At 47.5% G+C, this 19,740-nt stretch overlaps 1 protein-coding gene across 6 annotated transcripts in view; it reads left to right on the forward strand.

Annotated features, from left to right (window-relative positions):
* The window catches only part of LOC140395386 (fibronectin-like), a 161,807-nt gene that overhangs the window by 47,375 nt on the left and 94,692 nt on the right, over window positions 1-19,740 (forward strand). For all 6 annotated transcript variants that reach the window (XM_072483085.1, XM_072483095.1, XM_072483103.1 and 3 more), the window contains exons 13-17: window positions 9,846-9,964; window positions 13,078-13,246; window positions 15,013-15,204; window positions 18,950-19,075; window positions 19,181-19,270. In XM_072483085.1, the coding sequence (XP_072339186.1) occupies window positions 9,846-9,964; window positions 13,078-13,246; window positions 15,013-15,204; window positions 18,950-19,075; window positions 19,181-19,270 (696 nt within the window). The remainder of the gene's footprint in view (window positions 1-9,845; window positions 9,965-13,077; window positions 13,247-15,012; window positions 15,205-18,949; window positions 19,076-19,180; window positions 19,271-19,740) is intronic.

Genomic DNA, 19,740 nt, shown 5'->3' on the forward strand with positions numbered 1-19,740 from the left:
CCATCACCATAGCATCATAGAATTTACAGTGCAGAAGGAGACCATTCGGCCCATCGAATCTGCACCGCCCTTGGAAAGAGCACCCTACCCAATCCCACAACTCCACCCTATCCCCGTAACCCCAACTAACCTTTTTTGGACGCTAAAGGCAATTTACCATGGCCAATTCACCTAACCTGCACATCTTTGGACTGTGAGAGGAAACCGGAGCACCCGGAAACAACCCACGCAGACACAGGGAGAACGTGCAGACCCCACACAGACAGTGACCCAAGCCGTGAATCAAACCTGGGACCCTGGAGCTGTGAAGCCATTGTGCTACTGTGCTGCCCTCTGTGCTACCGTGCTGATCATTCCTGACCGTAACAGCTTCTAGGAGAGAGTTCTAGATTTCCGTTGTGTTTCCTGTGAGGAAATGCTTCCTGATTACACCCTCTTTATCCCCATTTGTTCTGAACTCTCCCAGATCTTCTGGTCTCTGTACGTAGTCTTACAACACATGATTAAAGTCCCAACAGGTTTATTTCGAATCACAAACTTTCGGAGCGCAGCTCCTTCCTCAGGTGAATGAAGAGGTGGGTTCCAGAAACACATATATAGACAAAGTCAATGATACAAGGCAATACTTTGAATGCGAGTCTTGCATCATTGACTTTGTCTATATACATGTTTCTGGAACCCACCTCTTCATTCACCTGAGGAAGGAGCTGCGCTCCAAAAGCTAGTGATTCGAAACAAACCTGTTGGACTTTAACCTAGTGTTGTGAGACTCCTTACTGTGCCGACCCCAGTCCAACGCCGACATCTCCACATTCTGGTCCCTAGACAGTCAGAAACCCAGATGGGCTGGACCCATTGGTTATCCCGATGTAAGCACATCCCTGCTATGTAAACTTCTGATTGCCAATTTTACCCTGCCTGATTGCTCTGTGATTAGCTGGAAATATACAGATTTAAGCTGTCTTTTGTTATTGCTCTGCATTTATTGCCCATCCCTAATTACCCTTGTACCTGGCTCAGTGATTTCACCTGTAGTAAGGACGGCAAATTTCCCTCCCTTGAACCAGATTGGCTTTTACGGCAAAAGATGGTCACCATCAGATATATTTTTATTGAATTCAAATTTCACCATCTACCGTGGTAGGATTTGAACCCAGAGCATTATGCTGGGTCTCTGGATTACAAGTCCAGCGAAAATACCACTGCTCCCTGGTATTGTATGTTTGCCGTATATGTACCCTGGACTTAGTTTTGATGCCACCTTAACTTGTAAGTAAATCAGCTGGAGTGTCAAAGCAGTCCTGAACCCATAGCAATCTTCATCCCACCCCCCACCTTCGTCCTGACAATGCTCACACACACCCCACCCCCATCCCAATATGGACCACCCTCAAGTGAGTTGCACAGCTCCCTTTCCCCCCAGCCTGACTATCCTACATGCCTTTACTTGCTTACCGTACTCTCCTGTCAGGGTGAAGTGGGACATTTAAACTCAGCGGTTTGCTGTAGCCAGTGCGGTGGGAAAAGGGGCCAGGATTCTAATTACCCTGACACTAACCACCTCCTTTCGATCACCCCAGGGCCTTCTGCAAACAAGGGTTGCAGAGTCATAATCATCTCACTAAAATATTCAGCCCTGATTGGTTGCCAAATGGTGTTTAAGATGATTTGATGGGGTCGATCGAGACCAATTGTTTCCCCTGATGAGAATGGGGAGCCCAGAGGAAGAGAGCAAAACTTAGAATTCCAGCTAGGCTGCTGAGGGCCGATGTCAGGAAGCACGACTCCACAGAAAGGATAGCGGGAATCTGGAACTCTCTTCCCACACCCACTCCTCCTCAAAAATAGTTTGAGGTGTGGGGTGGAGGTGGGGGTGGGGTGGGGGTGGGGGGGCGCGTGTGGAGGAGAGGGTGTCAATTGAACATTTCAAAGTCCAAATTGATAGATTACTGTTGGATATGGTATTCAAGGGTTAAGGATCCAAGTTGGTGTGTGTGTATGTGGGGGGGGGGAGGGGGGGCAGGGTGCAGATGGAATTAAGATCATTAAGATTTAAATCGGCAGTGGTTAGCACTGCTGCCTCACGCCGCTGAGGACCCGGGTTCGAATCCCGGCTCTGGGTCACTGTCCGTGTGGAGTTTGCACATTCTCCCCGTGTGTGCGTGGGTTTCGCCCCCACAACCCAAAGATGTGCAGGTTAGGTGGATTGGCCACGCTAAATTGCCCCTTATTGGAAAAATGAATTGGGTACTCTAAATTAAAAAAAAAAGATTTGAGTCGGCCATGGTCTAATTAAACAGTGGAACTGGCTCAGAGACCTGAAATGCTTCCTCCTGTTCTGAGATTTAGTGAATCGAGTGACGTTAGATATTGGGCCAAGGTGGAGGTGTACCGGGAATGGTAAAACTCACAAAACCTTACACCAGAAAAGGAGGCCGCTCGGCCCATCGTGTTTGCGCCGACCCTTTCAAAGAGCCATGAACTCAGTCTCTCTCCCCTGATCTTTGCCCGTTTCGCTGCACATTTTTCTTCGGCGATGCTTCTATGGGCCTATTATCCAATTCCAGCAAGGAAATAGGCAGTTTGTGATTTGCACTGATTAGCGTTTCTGGCAATACTGCCTTCAGGGAGTAGCATTTAATCATTATGAAGTAATTATCCTTCATAAACTCGCTGATTTGTACAAGTTTGCAGGACAGAGCAGTCTTTTCATTTCTCATGGGTCTTTGGCTGAATGAATTTTTTTATACCTGACAATATAATGGGCCCAATATGGCCACCCTGAGGCCTTGGCGAGGAGCGTGTGTGCTCATCAGGATCAAAGCCACTTTCATACTGTTGGCACTGTCAAGTCACCAGGTCCTGACCCCAAGGATATGGTGGCGTTGCAGTGCTGATGTCACTGCACCCACTTTGCAGTGAGGCCCCAACCAGATTATAGTTATAGAGAGTTAGTCATAGAGTTTACAGAACAGAAAGAGGTCCTTAGGCCCATCGTGTCTGCGCCGGCCATCAAGCTGACGTCGATTCTAATCCCATTTTCCAACATTTGGTCCGTAGCCTTGTTTGCTACGGCATTTCAAGTGCTCATCTAAATGCTTCCGAAAATGTTGTAAGGGTTCCCATCTTCACCACCCTTTCAGGCAGTGAGTTCCAAATTCCCACCACACTCTGGGTGAACACATTTTCCTCAAATCCCCTCTAAATCTCCTGTCCCTTACCTTAAATCTATACCTGGTATTGACCCCTCTACAAAGGGAAAACATTTCTAGCTACTCTATCTATATCCCTCATAGTTTTCTACACTTCAATCAGGTCTCCCATCAGCCTTCTCTGCTCCAAGGAAATCAACCCCAGCCTAACAGTCTCCCTTCATAGCTGAAATGCTCCAGTCCGGGTAACACCCTGGTGAATCTCCTCTGCGCCTTCTTTATTACAATTACTTCCTTCCTTTAGTGTGGCGGCTGGAACATAGTACTCTAGTTGTGGCCTAACCAGTGTTTTATACAGCACCATATAACCTCCCTGCTTTTATATTCTATGCGTCGGCTAATAAAGGTGAGTATCTCTTGTACTTCTTAACAACCTTATCTACCTGTCCTGCTGTCTTCTGGGAACCTCAAGGTCCCTCTGATCCTCTGCACTTCATAGTGTCCTACCATTCATTGTATATGCCCTTGTCTTGTTAGACTTCCAAAAATGCATCACTTTGATTTGCAGTATTGTGCTTTCAACAACAACTTGAGGGCGGGATATGGCGCAGTGCTTAGCACTGGGACTGCGGCGCTGGTTCACTGTCTGTGTGGAGTTCGCACATTTTCCCCGTGTTTGCGTGGGTTTCACCCCCACAACCCAAAGATGTGCAGGTTAGGTGGATTGGCCACGCTAAATTGCCCCTTAATGGGGAAAAAATAATAATTGGGTACTCTAAATTTATAAATAATTTTTTTTAATGCATCGCTTCACACTTTTCATGGTTAATCTCTATTTGCCACTGTTCTGCCCATCTAACCACCCAGTCTATTTCGTCCTGTAATCTAAGGCTTTCCTCCTTGCTATTTACCACATCTATAAACTTACTGGTCATACCCCCACATTCACATCTAGATCATTAATGTTCACTACAAACAGCAAGGGAACCAGTAATGATCCCTATGGTACATCACAGGACACGGGCTCCAGTCACAAAAATAACCTTCGAACATTACCCTTTGCCTCCCATCACTAAGCGAACTTGTCAAATTGCCCAGGATTCCATAGGCTTTTGCCGCCTTGATCACTCTCCCATGCGGGACCTTGTCAAAAGCCTTACGGAAGTCCGTGTAGACTACATCAATTGTATTGCCCTCATCAATTCGCCTGGTCACCAGCTTAAAAAAATTTAATGAGCTTTGTGAGCGGGTAATTATAGGCCAGTTAGCTTAACTTCGGTAGTAGGGAAGATGCTGGAATCTATCATCAAGGAAGAAATAGCGAGGCATCTGGATGGAAATTGTCCCACTGGGCAGACGCAGCATGGGTTCATAAAGGGCAGGTCGTGCCGAACAAATTTAGTCAAATATTTTGAGGACATTTCCAATGCGGTAGATAACGGGGAGCCAATGGATGTGGTATATCTGGATTTCCAGAAAGCTTTTGACAAGGTGCCACACAAAAGGCTGCTGCATAAGATAAAGATGCATGGCATTAAGGATAAAGTAGTAGCATGGATAGAGGATTGGTTAATTAATAGAAAGCAAAGAGTGGGGATTAATGGGTGTTTCTCTGGTTGGCAATCAGTAGCTAGTGGTGTCCCTCAGGGATCAGTGTTGGGCCCACAATTGTTCACAATTTACATAGATGATTTGGAGTTGGGGACCAAGGGCAAGTTTGCAGACGACACTAAGATGAGTGGTAAAGCAAAAAGTGCAGAGGATACTGGAAGTCTGCAGAGAGATTTGGACAGGCTAAGTGAATGGGCTAGGGTCTGGCAGATGGAATACAATGTTGACAAATGTGAGTTTATCCATTTTGGTAGGAATAACAGCAAAAGGGATTATTATTTAAATGATAAAATATTAAAACGTGCTGCTGTGCAGAGAGACCTGGGTGTGCTAGTGCATGAGTCGCAAAAAGCTGGTTTACAGATGCAACAGGTGATTAAGCAGGCAAATGGAGTTTTATCCTTCATTACTAGAAGGGTGGAGTTTGAGACTAGGGAGGTTATGCTGTAATTGTAGAAGGTGTTAGTGAGGCCACACCTGGAGTATTGTGTTCAGTTTTGGTCTCCTTACCTGAGAAAGGACGTACTGGCGCTGGAGGGTGTGCAGAGGAGATTCACTAGGTTAATCCCAGAGCTGAAGGGGTTGGATTACGAGGCGAGTTTGAGTAGACTGGGAGTGTACTCGTTGGAATTTAAAAGGATGCGGGGGGGGATCTTATAGAAACATATAAAATTATGAAGGGAATAGATAGGATAGATGCGAGCAGATTGTTTCCACTGGCGAGTGAAAGCAGAATTAGGGGGCATAGCCTCAAAATAAGGGGAAGTAGATTTAGGACTGAATTTAGGAGGAACATTTTCACCAAAAAGGTTGTGAATCTATGGAATTCCTTGCCCAGTGAAGCAGTTGAGGCTCATTCATTAAATGTTTTTAAGATAAAGATAGATAGTTCTTTGAAGAATAAAGGGATTAAGGGTTATGGATTTCGGGCCGGAAAGTGGAGCTGAGTCCACAAAAAATCAGCCATGATCTCATTGAATGGTGGAGCAGGCTCGAGGGGCCAGATGGCCTACTCCTGCTCCTCGTTCTTATGCGAGTCACAAATTTGAATTTAAGTTCCAGCAGCTGCCGTGGTGGAATTTGAACCCGTGAGCAGTAGCCTGGGCTTCCAGACTACTAGTCGAGTGACATTACCAATGCGCCACCGTCTCCCCAAATTATCCATAGTTGGCATGGCTGTGATATTTGTTTCCTGGGATCCATTGTGATATCAATCATTGCTTAAATTGAGCTTGGTGACCATCTCCGCTGTAAATCAGAGGGACTGGTAACAATGATCTCAACTTCATTTCAGGAATGTCTGATCAGAAATCTGTCAGCGAGGTATCACGGGCTCTTACTACATTTTTAATGTGGCTAAGAATGCTTCCCAAATTGTACTGATTGATTAGTCAAGCTTGACTTCTTTTTGGATCAGTCAAACCCTTCATGGTAAATTCAGCCAATAGCACAGCACAGGTAAACAGCTCTCTAGATACTTGCAATTCAGTGATGCTAACAAGGTTGTTGTCTTGCAAGCTGGATTTTGTTTTTGGATCTTTGTTGTGCAACCTCTCCCCCTGGGCCCCCATCGCTCTGGTTTCTGTTACACATAATTTATGAGCTATCAGCACTGCACAATCCTCTGTTGACCTCACTGGACTGCGAGTACTGCAACACAGGACATACTGAAGCACATTTTCTTCCCACTTACACCGAGATTAATGCTGCTTCCCACCAAGTTCATTGAGAGTACACTGAACGAGCTTGCCAAATGTGTCTCTGAGCCATCTCTTCCCCATGTCTTGTTTCGCCCAGTGCAAATTCAAAGGAGATCATAAAATGCAAGGACTTAAATGTAATGAGATTTTTAAGGTATTATTACTATCTGAGTGACTAGCTGAGTTTTAAAAGTTTCAGTTGTTACTATCTAATGCAGAAGGTGACTACTTACAGCCAATTCCCTGGGGACGTGGCAAGTGAACAGTGCAAATGGTCTTTAACTTGGGCGGGACTGGAAGAACCCGCTGACAGCCAATGACAAGCTGCCAGAATACATGGCGGGGGATGGGATGGGGGAGGGGTGGGGGAGGCAGATCCTGCCCAGGAATGGTTTCTAATGTAGCCAAATTAGTAATTAAACCAGATCAGTAATGATTTCACGATATAGTTACCAGGCTAGTAGCTAGATGAGACAGGTGACTTCTAACACCTAGTAACTAGATAAGTTTGTTAACTAGGTGAGATAAGCAGCATGATAGCACAAGTGGATGGCACTGTGGCTTCACAGCGCCAGGGTCCCAGGTTTGGATCCCCGCTGGGTCACTGTCTGTGCGGAGTCTACACGTTCTCCCCGTGTCTGCGTGGGTTTCCTCTGGGTGCTCTGGTTTCCTCCCACAGTCCAAAGACGTGCCACGATAAATCATGGATTGGCCATGATAAATTGCCCTTAGTGACCAAAAAGGTTAGGAGGGATTATTGGGTTGTGGGGATAGGGTGGAAATGAGTGTTTAAGTGAGTCGGTGCAGACTCGATGGGCTGAATGGCCTCCTTCTGCACTAGTTCTTGTTCTGAGTAACAATTCCTTGTGCAACCTGGTTAGTAATATGACAGGATTAGTAATGGTTTTAGTCAACTAGGTTAATAACTAGACACCACCTGACTTAACTGCCAAATGAATTGTTAGTTGAGATTAGTAGTGATTTATAAAGTTATCAAGTTAGTAACTTGGCAGGGCTAATAAAAATGTCATAATATAATTCACAATTAATCAAAAATTCATGACTTTTGAGTAGACAGTAACTAGGTGTAACTAATTTAGGGATGATTTGAAATGGAAACCCTGACCAGACATACCAATGTCAATTGCAGCATCCTTATAGTTCCATAGGAACAGGAGGGGGACATTCAGCCCCTCAAGCCTGTTCCACAATTCAGTTAGATGAAGGCAGATCTGTATCTTAAACTCCATTGGTTCCACAGGCAGGAAAAGTCTTAGCTGACAAAAGCTTCCGTCCCCTTTGAGTTTTCAGTTGATCCCGAGCTTCAACATCCTTTTTGTTGGATGGGGTGGGGGTGGTGTGGTGGGGCAGGGAGTTCCAGATGTTTCTTTGAGAAGAAGTGATTCCTGACATCACCCCTGAATTGCTCAGCTCAAATCTTTAGGCCATGTACCCTTCTTGGGGATCCTTCCACCAGAGAAAATCGTTTCTCTCTCTCGAACCCATCAACGCTCTGAATCATCTTGGAAACATTTCAGTTAGATCATCCCGTACTATTTTAAATGGAGGTTGTGTAGCACACTGGGTGGCATCCCTGCTTTCAGCCAGAAGCTCTGGGTGTGAGTCTTGTTGGCCAAAGAAGATGCGGTCATAACGGGCCCAAACAGGTTGAGTATCAACCTGCAAAAGCCCTTCCAACACACCAATGGCTGGTAATTTTTCAAAATAAATTTAGTGTACCCAAATCTTTTTTTTTCAATTAAGGGCAATTTAGTGTGCCAATCCACTTGCCCTGCACATCTTTTTGGGTTGTGGGAGTGAGACCCATGCAGACACGGGCAGAATGTGCAAACTCCACATGGACAGTGACCCAGGGCCGGGATCAAACCTGGGTTCTCGGCGCCATGAGGCAGCAGTGCCAACCACTGTGCCATAGTGTGGCCCATCAACATATAGTGGTAAGAGCGGGAGAGACACCTGGTCACTTATACATTAAAAAAAAAAATTTAGAGTACCCAATTATTTTTTCCAATTAAGGGGCAGTTTAGCGTGGCGAATCGACCTATCCTGCACATGTTTTTGGGCTGTGGGGTGAGACCCATTCAGACATGGGGAGAATGTGCAAACTCCGCACGGCCAGCGACCCAGGGCCGGGATTTGAACCCAGGTCCTCAGCGCCGTAGGCAGCAATGCTAACCACTGTGCCACCGTGCTGCCCTGGTCACTCATACATGATGTGGAGTGGCGCCACTCAAGCTATAAGCCCCTTGTGACAGACTAGCGACCTGTTCTGGGAGTAACTCGTGCTGGAAACAGACTAACCTCTGTCTAGTGCACCACCAGGTACATACAGGAAGACAATTGGAATTGCTCTTTTATGCTGAAGCGGTGGGAAGCCTCGTCTGTGAAACCGCTCCTCATCATTTAACCCATTAATAGCTCGTGGAATGTGCACCAGGTCATGCCTGAGGATGTTGGTGAGATTTGAGGTGTGTGCAGGAGAAAGGCAGAGACGTTATGAATTTGTTTCAGAGTGCCTTCGTGAGGCCGCAAAGGATGTAAAAGGATCGAGAGAAATGATTGGCAGGCTTAATACCAGAACTGAGAGATTATGCAAATTGGGAAAGACTAGACAGGCTGCAGAAAAGGAGAAGATTAAGGGGTGCCCAGATACGATAAGAATATGAAAGGGTTCTGCCAGGCAGATGTTTCCACTTGTAATGGAGACCAGCACAAAAACCCTCCTGGTACCAGGTCCTAGGAGAGCATTGACAACCATGGACTTCCATTGGACCGATCCCTGATGGTGCTTGGCAAAGCACTGCAGTGGTTTTCCGTTACCTTTAGCAGCGTGGCCGGTCAGGAATCTCTCCCACTCGGCATAGTGGACAAACCTACAGGCCAACAGTCGCCCTGGGTTTGGCCACTTTATGAAGGCAGTTTCCCACACCAACCAGTGAGACTCCTGGCTCAGAGGTAGGGACGCTATCCCACTGCACCACAAGACCTCCCCCAGACTAGAGTAGAAGTCATAAATATGAGATTGTCATGAACAAACCCAGTCGGGAATTCGGGAGAAAACTTTTTACTCTGAAAGAGGAGCTTACTTCCACATGGAGTAGAGGTGAGAAGACACATTTCAGGGGAGGTTGGATATACCCACGAGGAAGGAAAGATTAGCTTCTACACCGGATATGGAGTGGGGTTGGAGGAAGGGGAGGGTCACGTTCAGGAGTACATGGACTGCATCAGTTGGGCTGAATGGTATGTTGCTGTGCTATAACATTGCTCTTTTCGATGTAAGAACCTGCATATCAGTTCAGTATACTCACAATTCTTGTGCCATTGTTCTGTCTGACCAAGAACAACTTGTCTTCCTCAGGAACTGGACCTGTGCACGTGCTGTTCACAGAGGCAGTGAATCTAACGAACACGCATCCTGTTAAGTGGAATAAGCATGAATCCATCCACATCTCGCAGTATGTCCTGAAATGGAGGCCTGTAAGTAAGATAGCCAACCTGTCAATCCTTTGCTTGGATTATGAGTTGAAACCATGCAAGAGAAAGTCATTTCTTGGGGGGAGGGAGAGAGAGGAAGAGAGAAGTGGCTCAAGTTGGTGATCGTGTAAACCCAGGGGCAGGCCAGGAATTCCCATCCTCCATAAAAAAGAAACATGATTACTTGATGTGACTCTTGGCACAAAGTGGGGAAATGACAAGATTCTGCTCCTGACACAAAACGGTCGTACGAAACCTGGTGCAGTGGCCCCTTTAATCCCCTTCTGCACCTGGGCAGAAAGATATTCATCAGGCTTCCTGGATGATGCCATTAGGGATGTATAGCAAAAGAAGATGTAAACCAGGGCCAGCATGTGCTATTTTAACCCATCTTGACGTGTTCTTGAGATATGGGCATTGGGCGCCATTTATTTATCACCTGTGGCGGAGCTGGTAGAATTTTTACTTCCAAGTCAGAAGGTTCTGGGTTCATGCAACATTCCAACATGATTTAAAACATGTCATCTCAGCTGCCATTCACAGTTCAGTGCTGAGGGAATTCTGCACTCCCAGAGGTGCTGTCTTTTCGTATGTCCCTCTGAAAAGTTGACCTGAAGAACCCCCTCCTCCCGCTCTCTCAAGTGAGCATACAGGATCCCATTGCACCATTTTGAAGAGGAACAGGGGGGCATCCTCTCCCTGGCCAATATTACATCATTTCACCCATATCACTCCCAATTATCTGGTCATTATCATAGCTTTGTTTGTGGGAACTTACTGTGCACAAATTGGCATTCCTTACATTACAACAGTTCACAACGTATGTCACTGTCTATGACGAACCTTGGGTCACCCTAATATTGGGAAAGGTATGCATGTCCCTACTTTCACCAGGTCAACCAGACTGGATTTGCCGGTTCAAAGGGCACGGCAGCCATTCTTTCCAATGCCAGCCCACAGATTGCCCTGATTTATTGAATTTTCTTTGACCACAATGGAGATTGGGGGTTCGCAGTGTTGCATTACAACAAGCAGCCTGCCAGTGTGTGTCCAGACAAAATGAACTTAGTGCCAGTTAATAATTGCGTGTGTAGCAGCAGAGGGAAAGGATTACCCAATGTCCTGTTACACAAATAGAAATCTTAGCCCTTGTTGTATTCTGTTTATCCACTTCCCAACCATAAAACATGTTTTGCACACAGACAGGCTTGCAGCTTGCGAGCCCTTTGACCTCTGGTGTCGCCTGGCCTGCCAGGCTTTAGTGACATTTGAAGTCGAGGCCAAGGCAATGTTCGATTGCTCAAGTAATGCTCAGTAAAATGTATGGCATTTCCAGCACTCTCTTGGCATACAAACAGGAGCACAGAGAGCAGCCAAGTGAATATTAGTTTAATGTTAACAAATTACAGTGTTGACACACGTCTCCTTTACACTGGGGAACTGGGCCCTGTGGTCAGAAGATTTTATTTGTATTAATTTATTAATTATTCAATCACGGGATTTGGGCCTTCCTAACTCGGCCAACTTTTATTGCCCATTCCTAAATGATGGTGAGTCTCCTTTTGTTTTAAATTTAGAGTACCCAATTATTTTTTTTCCAATTAAAGGGCAATTTAGCATGGCCAATCCACCTAACGAGCACATCTTTGGGTTGTGGGGGTGAAACCCACGCAGACACAGGAGAATGTGCAAACTCCACACAGACAGTGACCCAGGGCCGGGATACGAACCCGGGTCATCAGCGCCGAAGTCTCGATGCTAACCACTGCACCACCGTGCTGACCTATGAGCCTTCTTCTTGATCCCACTGCAGGCCATGTGGTGTAGGCATGCCCAGAGTGATGTTATGGAGGAAGTTCTGGGATTTTGACCCAGCGACAATAAAGGAACGGCAAAATATTTCCAAGGCAGGATGATGAGTGACTCCACAAATTGTTTCTTTTTCACCTAAGATGCATTTATTACATTGAAAAACACGCCAGCTCCTTCCCAGCTATCATTCTACACCCCACCCACCCCACCTCGTCACCAATCCCCAAAAGGCCGACAAGTGTACGATCACTTGGCAGTGACCTCCACAATAGGTTCTCTTAGTCGCCAGCTGTGAACTTCACATCATTTTGAACGAGCCTTGCCATGGACGATTTCTGACCTTCTGTGACTCCAGACATGGCAGGTTCCCCAAACCTGTGTTCAAGTCTCGCTCTTAGAGAGCCCATCTTGGGGTTAGTGGCATGTGTGTTGCAGTTTGGCTCTCTGGGGTACAGCAGGATTGGGGGAGCCCGCACTACTATAGTATCTACTGACTGCTGCTGCAAGAGAGCGAATGTCTTGTGATGCCCCACAGGCGATTAACCTGCATGAGCCTCATGTTGTGAACTGTGGTACTTAAAAAACCCACACAAACACAGGGAGAATGTGCAAACTCCACACAGACAGTGACCCGGGGCCGGGATCGAACCTGGGACCTCGGTGCTGCAAGGCAGCGGTGCTAACCACTGCGCCACCCTGCTGCCCCACTGTAGTAACTTTAGGGAGGCACCTTGGGAGAGCCTGAGGAGAGGAGGAGGAGGGAACAACGGTGCTTTTTAAAAAAAGTGTGTGGAGGCAATTGTATTTTTTTTAAAGCCTGGAAAAGCATCCATTTAATGTAAAAAATATGTTGGTAATTGCATCTTCATTTCATGCTTCCTGCTGATATTTTACACTGTTTTAAAAGCCCTTCAGCGCTGGAAGTATAGTTCATTAAACACAAAACTTTGTGATCTGGCATTTAACCAATTGCTGATCAAAACTGGGGTTTGAGGCAAACTTGACAGCCATTTTAAAAACTGCAGCGATCGTGTGCCTATGCGGTGTTTGGGTGTGCGTATTTGTGTGCTCTTGAGTGCATCTGTACATGTTCTTGTGTGTATCTGTGTGTTCTTGTGTGTGTGTTTGCGTGAGTGTTTCTGTGTTCATGTGTGTGTTTGTGTGTGAATTTGTGTGTGTGTTCATGGTTTTGGCTGTGCGTGTTTGTATATGTGCATCTACACCCACATGCGCAAGCACACAGGCACATTTGCACACACAACATGGGTTTTAAAGTTAGCTTTGCTTGTGTGCTTTTCACTCAGAAACACTCGATGGAGCAATGGAGGGAGGTGACTGTTCCAGGCAACATGTTTTCCTACACGCTCAGGGACCTGAGACCAGGCATCACCTATGAAGGCCAGCTCATCAGCAAGTTGCTGAATAACCGGAGAGTCGTCAGCAAATTTGAATTCACAACCTCCTCCATGCCTTGTGAGTAATGCCCCTCCATGTGTCTGCATTCTCCTCCTCCCCTCATAACCATCTCTATTTGGAACATGTTAGCAGGCATGGCTAATGAAAGGTAGTGCGTTTCCTCTATGCAAAGGGGTACCTGGAGCTGCTGTAAATCTTGCTGTGATTTGACAATGGCTAACTTACAAAGCACTCCTCCACCCCCCCACCCCCACCCCCCAGTCCCAATTTTGCCTTCAGTGGGAACCGCAAGTCCTTCCAAGGGGACTGTCTCTTGTGGCCGAATTCACATAGTTGTCGCCCACGGGCTGCATTGTTGGAGAATTAAATTAAAAAGAAGCAACCCCACCCTCCTGCGTGTCGGGTGGGATGGCAGGGGGGGCTTTGGTGGAGCCACAAATAGTTAAAAGGGAGTCTGAATCCCAAATCTCATCGTGCTTAGCCATGCAGACCTATCAAGGTCTTGGGGCGTTGCTGGGAGGGAGCTGATTTTCATAAGAACAGGAAGAGGCCATTCAATTAGATCATGGCTGAAATTGTAACCGTATTTATCTCCCCAACAAAAAGCTATCAATCGCAGTTTTAACTTTCTTAGACCCCCTGCCCCTTTGTCTGAAGACATCACCGTTGAATGGCCTAGCTCTTTATTTTATGGTCATTCCTCGACATCCTGGACTCCCACACCTTGTTACAGGAAACAGCGGGGGCTTTTCTCTAGCCATGTTGTGCTTGGCGCAAATCCCGCTATGTCAGGAGAATTCCGGGAGAGGTCCAAAATGGGATTTGCACCGGGCGCCAAACAGTTTCCAATGCTCCCAGGCCCTGCCAGCAGATGCAATCTGGGCATGAACCAAATTAGCATGTTAAAAATCCAATTTAAATATGCAGGATTGACTTTAAGTCAGATTCTCCCGGCTCCGGCAATTCTCCCACCCACCGGCACAACGTGAAGGCGGCGCAAATCACTACTGGTCTCCACAAACGGACACCAACCGTGATGACAACACCGAGGGGCTCAGAGGCCATTGTAGTCCCCGAATGGTCGGGGACATGGCCTGGCACCCTGGCCAGGCTGTGCCAGCCAGGCAGCTAGGTTGGCAATTCCAGGGTGCCGGGGTGGGGGGGGTCCTGAATGGAGTGGGGCCTGAAAAGGGCGGGGCATGAAGGGGTGGCACATTTGGTGACCCTATAGCAGGGTGCCTCTCACCTACGGGTGGGGAGGCGCTAGCACAGGAGATAGGGATGGGGGGCCTGATGCCGGCGATTAGTATGGTGTGGCAGGGATGGGGGAGCACGGTCTGTAGCATTATTCTGAGATGGGGCACCCTTCAGAGATGATGCCTCAATCTCTGAGGAACTGGGTCTGCCGGCATGTTGAGGCCCTGACCCTCTCAATGCCGGCACAAAACATGACTCCCTCCAAATAAGTAACCAACTGTGGGAAGATCGCTATGGGTGTAATCCTTTATTCTCGACAGCCTGCCCCCCACCTTGGAATTCTTTAAAATTTTTGTTCCCCCAATTAAGGGGAAATTTAGCGTGGTCAATCCATCTACCCTGTTCATTTTCTCATCTTTGGGTTGTAGGGGTGAGACCCACGCAGACACGGGGAGAATGTGCAAACTCCACACGGACAGTGACCGGGCCTGGATTGAACGTGGGTCCTCGGCCCCGTGAGGCAGCAGTGCAAATACTTCGCCATCGTGCCACCCAACTTGGGGAGGATTCTTAATTCTGTAATTACGGTCTTATGACCCCATGTCTCTCTCTCTTCATCCTCGCAGTGTCCCCCGCTGAGGGCATGTCAGAACCGTTGGCTAGCGAAGACCGAATTACTGAGTCCTCGGTGACAGAATCGATCAAGGAGGTCACATCCAGCAGCTTTGTGGTGTCCTGGGTTTCAGCCTCCGACACAGTGTCTGGATACAGGATCAAGTACGAGCTTAGTGAAGATAATGCTCAGCCTCAGTACCTTGGTAAGCCCATCCCCCTTTGACTCCCTTCCCCCACCCTGTCTTTCGCTCCTCCCCAACACCTTCAGTTTGAACCTTCCCTCCCCCACCCAACATTCACCAGTCGAACTGGAAGGAATGATTTCCCGAAGAACTTGTGGCTCTGGGGAATCTGGGATGATGTGAATGTTTAAAAAATATATTATTAGTCTCCTTTTTCATAGTTTCAGCCAAATTTACACCCACCAACAAACAATCAACGGTAACAAATACAATATCAATCTCCTGGCCAACAATTTCTCCCTCCCGCCAACCCTCAAACAACTCCCAACATTTTAAATACAAATATCAAAGAAAAGGATTCAGGAATCCACCAACCACCCATACATAGTCACCAACAACGTACACAGTCCAACCCTTCCCCATCCGCTAATGTCATCCAATTCTTGAAAGTGCATAATAAACAAAGCCCATGAATTGTAGAACCCTTCCATCCTTCCCCTCAACTCAAACTTCACCTTCTCAAGTGTTAAAAACTCCCAACAGATCCCCCCGCCACGCCAGGGCACAAGGTGGAGAAACTGACCTCCACCCCAACAGGATCCGCCTGCAGGCGATTATCTGCCTCCGCACCCGCTTCCAACCCTGGCTGATCCGATACCTCGAATATGGCCTCCAAAGGACCGAATCAAGCCTCACATGTAGTACCTTCGAAATTACTCTGAACACCTCCCTTCAATACCCCTCCAGCTTTGGACAGGACCAAAATATATGAACGTGGTTTGCACCCCCCCCCCCCCCCCCCGCAACATTCACAAATATCCTCTACCCCCTCAGAGTCGGCTCATCCTCGCCTTTGTGAGGTGCGCCCTATACACCACCTTCAGTTGTATCAGCCCTAACCTCGTGCAAGAAATTGAGGCATTTACCCTCCTGAGCACCTCACACCACAACCCCGCCTCCATGCTCTCTCCCAACTCTTCCTCCCACTTTGTCTTCATCCCCTCCAGCGGTGCCTTCTCTTCTCCCAGAATCGCCCCATAAATCGCCGACACCACCCCCTTCTTCATTCCCCCGTCGTCTGCACCGCCTCCAACAGTGTGGAGGCCCGCGCCACCGGGAAGCTCTGTATCTCCGTATCTCCCTGTGAATGTTTGTTTTTAACGATATTTTATTCCAAACATACATAACATCAACAAAATACACAGTACATCAAAGCACAATCAACAGTTTGTACAGTTTCTCCCTTTTTAATCCCAGCACCCCCCCCCCCCCCTCCCTCACGACGATCAGCTTCCCAAACAAAGTCATGAATGACTTCCATCGCACCTCAAAACCCTCTTCTGCTGACCCCCTCAACTTGAGCTTCACCTTCTCCAGTTGGATAAAGTCGTACAAGTCCCCCAGCTAGTCCGCCATCCCTGGTGACATCTCTGACCTCCCAATTCAATAGGAGACTTCAGTGGGCAATCAGAGAGACGAGGGCCACTACATCAGCCCCCATCTCCTCCAGCAGCTCCGGCTCCTCCACAACCCCATAGTTCGCCACAACTTGGTGTAGCCTGACCTCAGCCCCCACTATCCTGGATAATGTCCCAAACACCGCCTCCCAAATGCTGTCCAGCTTCTTGCAATCCCAGAATGTGTGAGCCTGATTCTCTGGCCCCGCCCACACTTCACACACCCATCAGTCACCCCCTGGAAGAATCCACTCATCCTCGCCCTATGTGCAACCTGTGTACCACCTTGAACTGAGTCAAACTCTTCCTCGCGCAGGAGGAGATTGAGTTCACCCACCACATCGCCTCACACCCGAGTCCCTAACCTATCTCCTTCCCCAACTCCTCCTCCCACTTACGCTTTATCCTCATCACCTGTGCTTTGCTCTAATGCCCCAACCACCCGTATATGTTCCCAATCCTACCCTCCTCCAAATCATCAGGGAGCAGCAGTCGCTCTAACGTGTACTCCAGTAACTGGCGGGACGTCTGCCACTCCTTTTGTGCGAAGTCCCGCACCTGCATATACTTAAACTTGCTACCGCTCTGCAGGGATGTTGGAAATTTAGATCCATTCCCCTCTGGAGGAATGTACAATGGAAAAGGGATCAAAAACACCAGTGAGGCAAATGCAATGAGGACCATTTACTCAAGTGGATGGGAAATGCCAACACAGTTGCTCCGTCCCTAATGTTTCCGAGCTCTTCCTGAAACCTAACTTTCCTGCTTCCTGTTGAGAATGGAAGGAAACATCACTTGATTGGTTGAACAGTCTCCACATTCATCACCCCCATCAAACAGCCACTGAATCAGATGGGGATCATGCTCTCTGAAAATATTACAATTCAGCTCATTTGTTTGTTATTTTTTGTGGGATATGAGTGGCACTGGCAGGGCCAGCATTTGTTGCCCACCCCCTAACTTTCCTTGAACTTGGGTGGCTTGCTGGGCCATTTCAGAGGGCAGCTGAGAGTCTGTGTGTTTGCATGTGAATGTGTGTTTGAGTTTGTGTGTTCCAGCGAGTGATTGTGCGAGTGTTTGAATGTGTGTGTTTGAGTGAGTTTGTGTATGTGACTCTACGAGTGAGTGTTTGAGTGCGTGAATGAGTGTGTGTGAGTACGAGTGTGAGTATGTGTGTGAGTACAAGTGTGTGAGTACAAGTGTGCGTGAGTGAGTATGAGTGTGAGTATATGTGTGTAAGTGAACATGTATGAGTGAGATTGTGAGTGTGGTTGTGAGTGTGAGAGCACGAATGTGTGTGAGTACAGGTGTGTGAGTATGAGTGTCAGTGTGAGTGTCTGTGTATGAGTGTGTGTGAGTACGAGTGAGTGTGAGTACATGTGTGGGTGAGTATGAGTGTGTAAATGAGTTTGTGTGAGTGAGGTCATGAGTGAATGTGAGTTGGTGTGATTGTGAGTACGAGTATGTGTGTGAATATGGGGGTGAATATGAGTATGCGACTGGTGAGCGAGTGTGAGTACAAGTGTGTGTGAGTGAGGACGAGTGTGTGGGGGTACAAGTGATGAAAGTGAGTGTGAGTGAGTGCATGTGTGTTTGAGCAACTGTGAGCACAAGTGTGTGGATGCGAATGTGTGAGATTGTGAGTGAGTCTGATGTGACTGTGAGTGTGTGTGTGTGAATGTAAGTACGAGTGTGTGTGTGTGTGAGTACAAGTGTGTGTGTAAGTGTGTGAAATGCAGTGTGAGTGTCCCTCAACAGAAGAGAAAGGAGCAGTGCTTACCCTGAAGAAGAGAAAGGAATTCTCCTGCTGCCCTGGGTTGGGATTTCCTGCTCTCTCCCGTCCCCATTAACGGCGTATTTCCCCCAGGCGGAGGCAGCCCGCCATTGGCCAATGCTGGGGTCGTCCAGTCCCGCTGATGTCTGAAGTGTTCTGCTTACTCCTCACTTTCCGTTGGGCCACGGTCTGGCTGATGGTGAAGTCCCGGGCACCAACCATGGGAGTGATGAAAATTGAGGGTTTGATGAGAGGCCACATCGAAACAGCACAGAGATCGTGGACGCATGATTGGTTTCAGAGATAGGAGGGACCGAAGCATTGGAGAGATGAAGAAGGATGAAAATTTCACTGTTGCAGCAGCGAGAGCCACTGTAGGTCATTGAGCAGAAGGGTAATGGAGGTAAAGGGGATTTGTCGCAAAGTGGGATGACATTCAGTCCAACAAGTTAATATGTCGGTGCTTGGAGTACATATCTCCAAGGCATGGTAAGACAGGTAGTATTTTAAATCTTTATTTCCTTTTTATTTCCAGATGTTCCAAAAACAGCCACATCTGTTTCCATTCCTAACTTGCTGCCCGGCCGCAAGTACATTGTGAATGTTTTTGAAGTCACAGATCAAGGACAGAAACTGATTCTAACAAAGACGCCCACCACAGGTGAGTCATTGAGGACAGATTTCATTGGTGCTTTTCAAAATTATTATTTGTGATCAAGAAAGAACCCATCATTTTGCTACAATAATGTTCTGCCTTCCCTCACAGCGCCTGACAGTCCCACCAAACACACCGTGGAGAAGGTTGACGATTCCTCCATGACCATTAAATGGAGCAGGCCTCAGGCTCCGATCACAGGTAGGCCAACATGATTGGGGAATTGTTCAACAGGTGAAGTGTTTCTTTTAACTCTCAACTCTTTAGAGTGACCGAGGGTAAGGCCAGCTAAGGGTTTAAATCTCCCCCCCACCCCACCCCCCCCCAAATAATAGCTTCATTAAATTTGAATAGGTTTTACAAATTCATGCAGGATTGATCAGAAGAGCCACTCAGAGGTCAGGAAGGTCAAATCTACCCTGTGTGAGGTTCATCTGGATGATTCCGAGACGTTTACTGCTCAGTCCCTTGATGGACTCTGCCCGGTTCCCAAAAGATCTCTGCATGGCCTCCGTCGCCAGGAGGGCACCTTTGACCAGATGTCAGGGTTGATACCCCTCGATATTCTGTGCAGGTGCACCCCCTGATAGAAGTGGTGTTGGCAGCGATCCACGTTTGGGTCGGGCAGTCCACCTGAGACCTGTTAGCGCGAGGGTATAGACGTTGGAGCT

Source organism: Scyliorhinus torazame, chromosome 2, assembly GCF_047496885.1.
Source record: "Scyliorhinus torazame isolate Kashiwa2021f chromosome 2, sScyTor2.1, whole genome shotgun sequence".
NCBI classification, from domain to species: domain Eukaryota; kingdom Metazoa; phylum Chordata; class Chondrichthyes; order Carcharhiniformes; family Scyliorhinidae; genus Scyliorhinus; species Scyliorhinus torazame.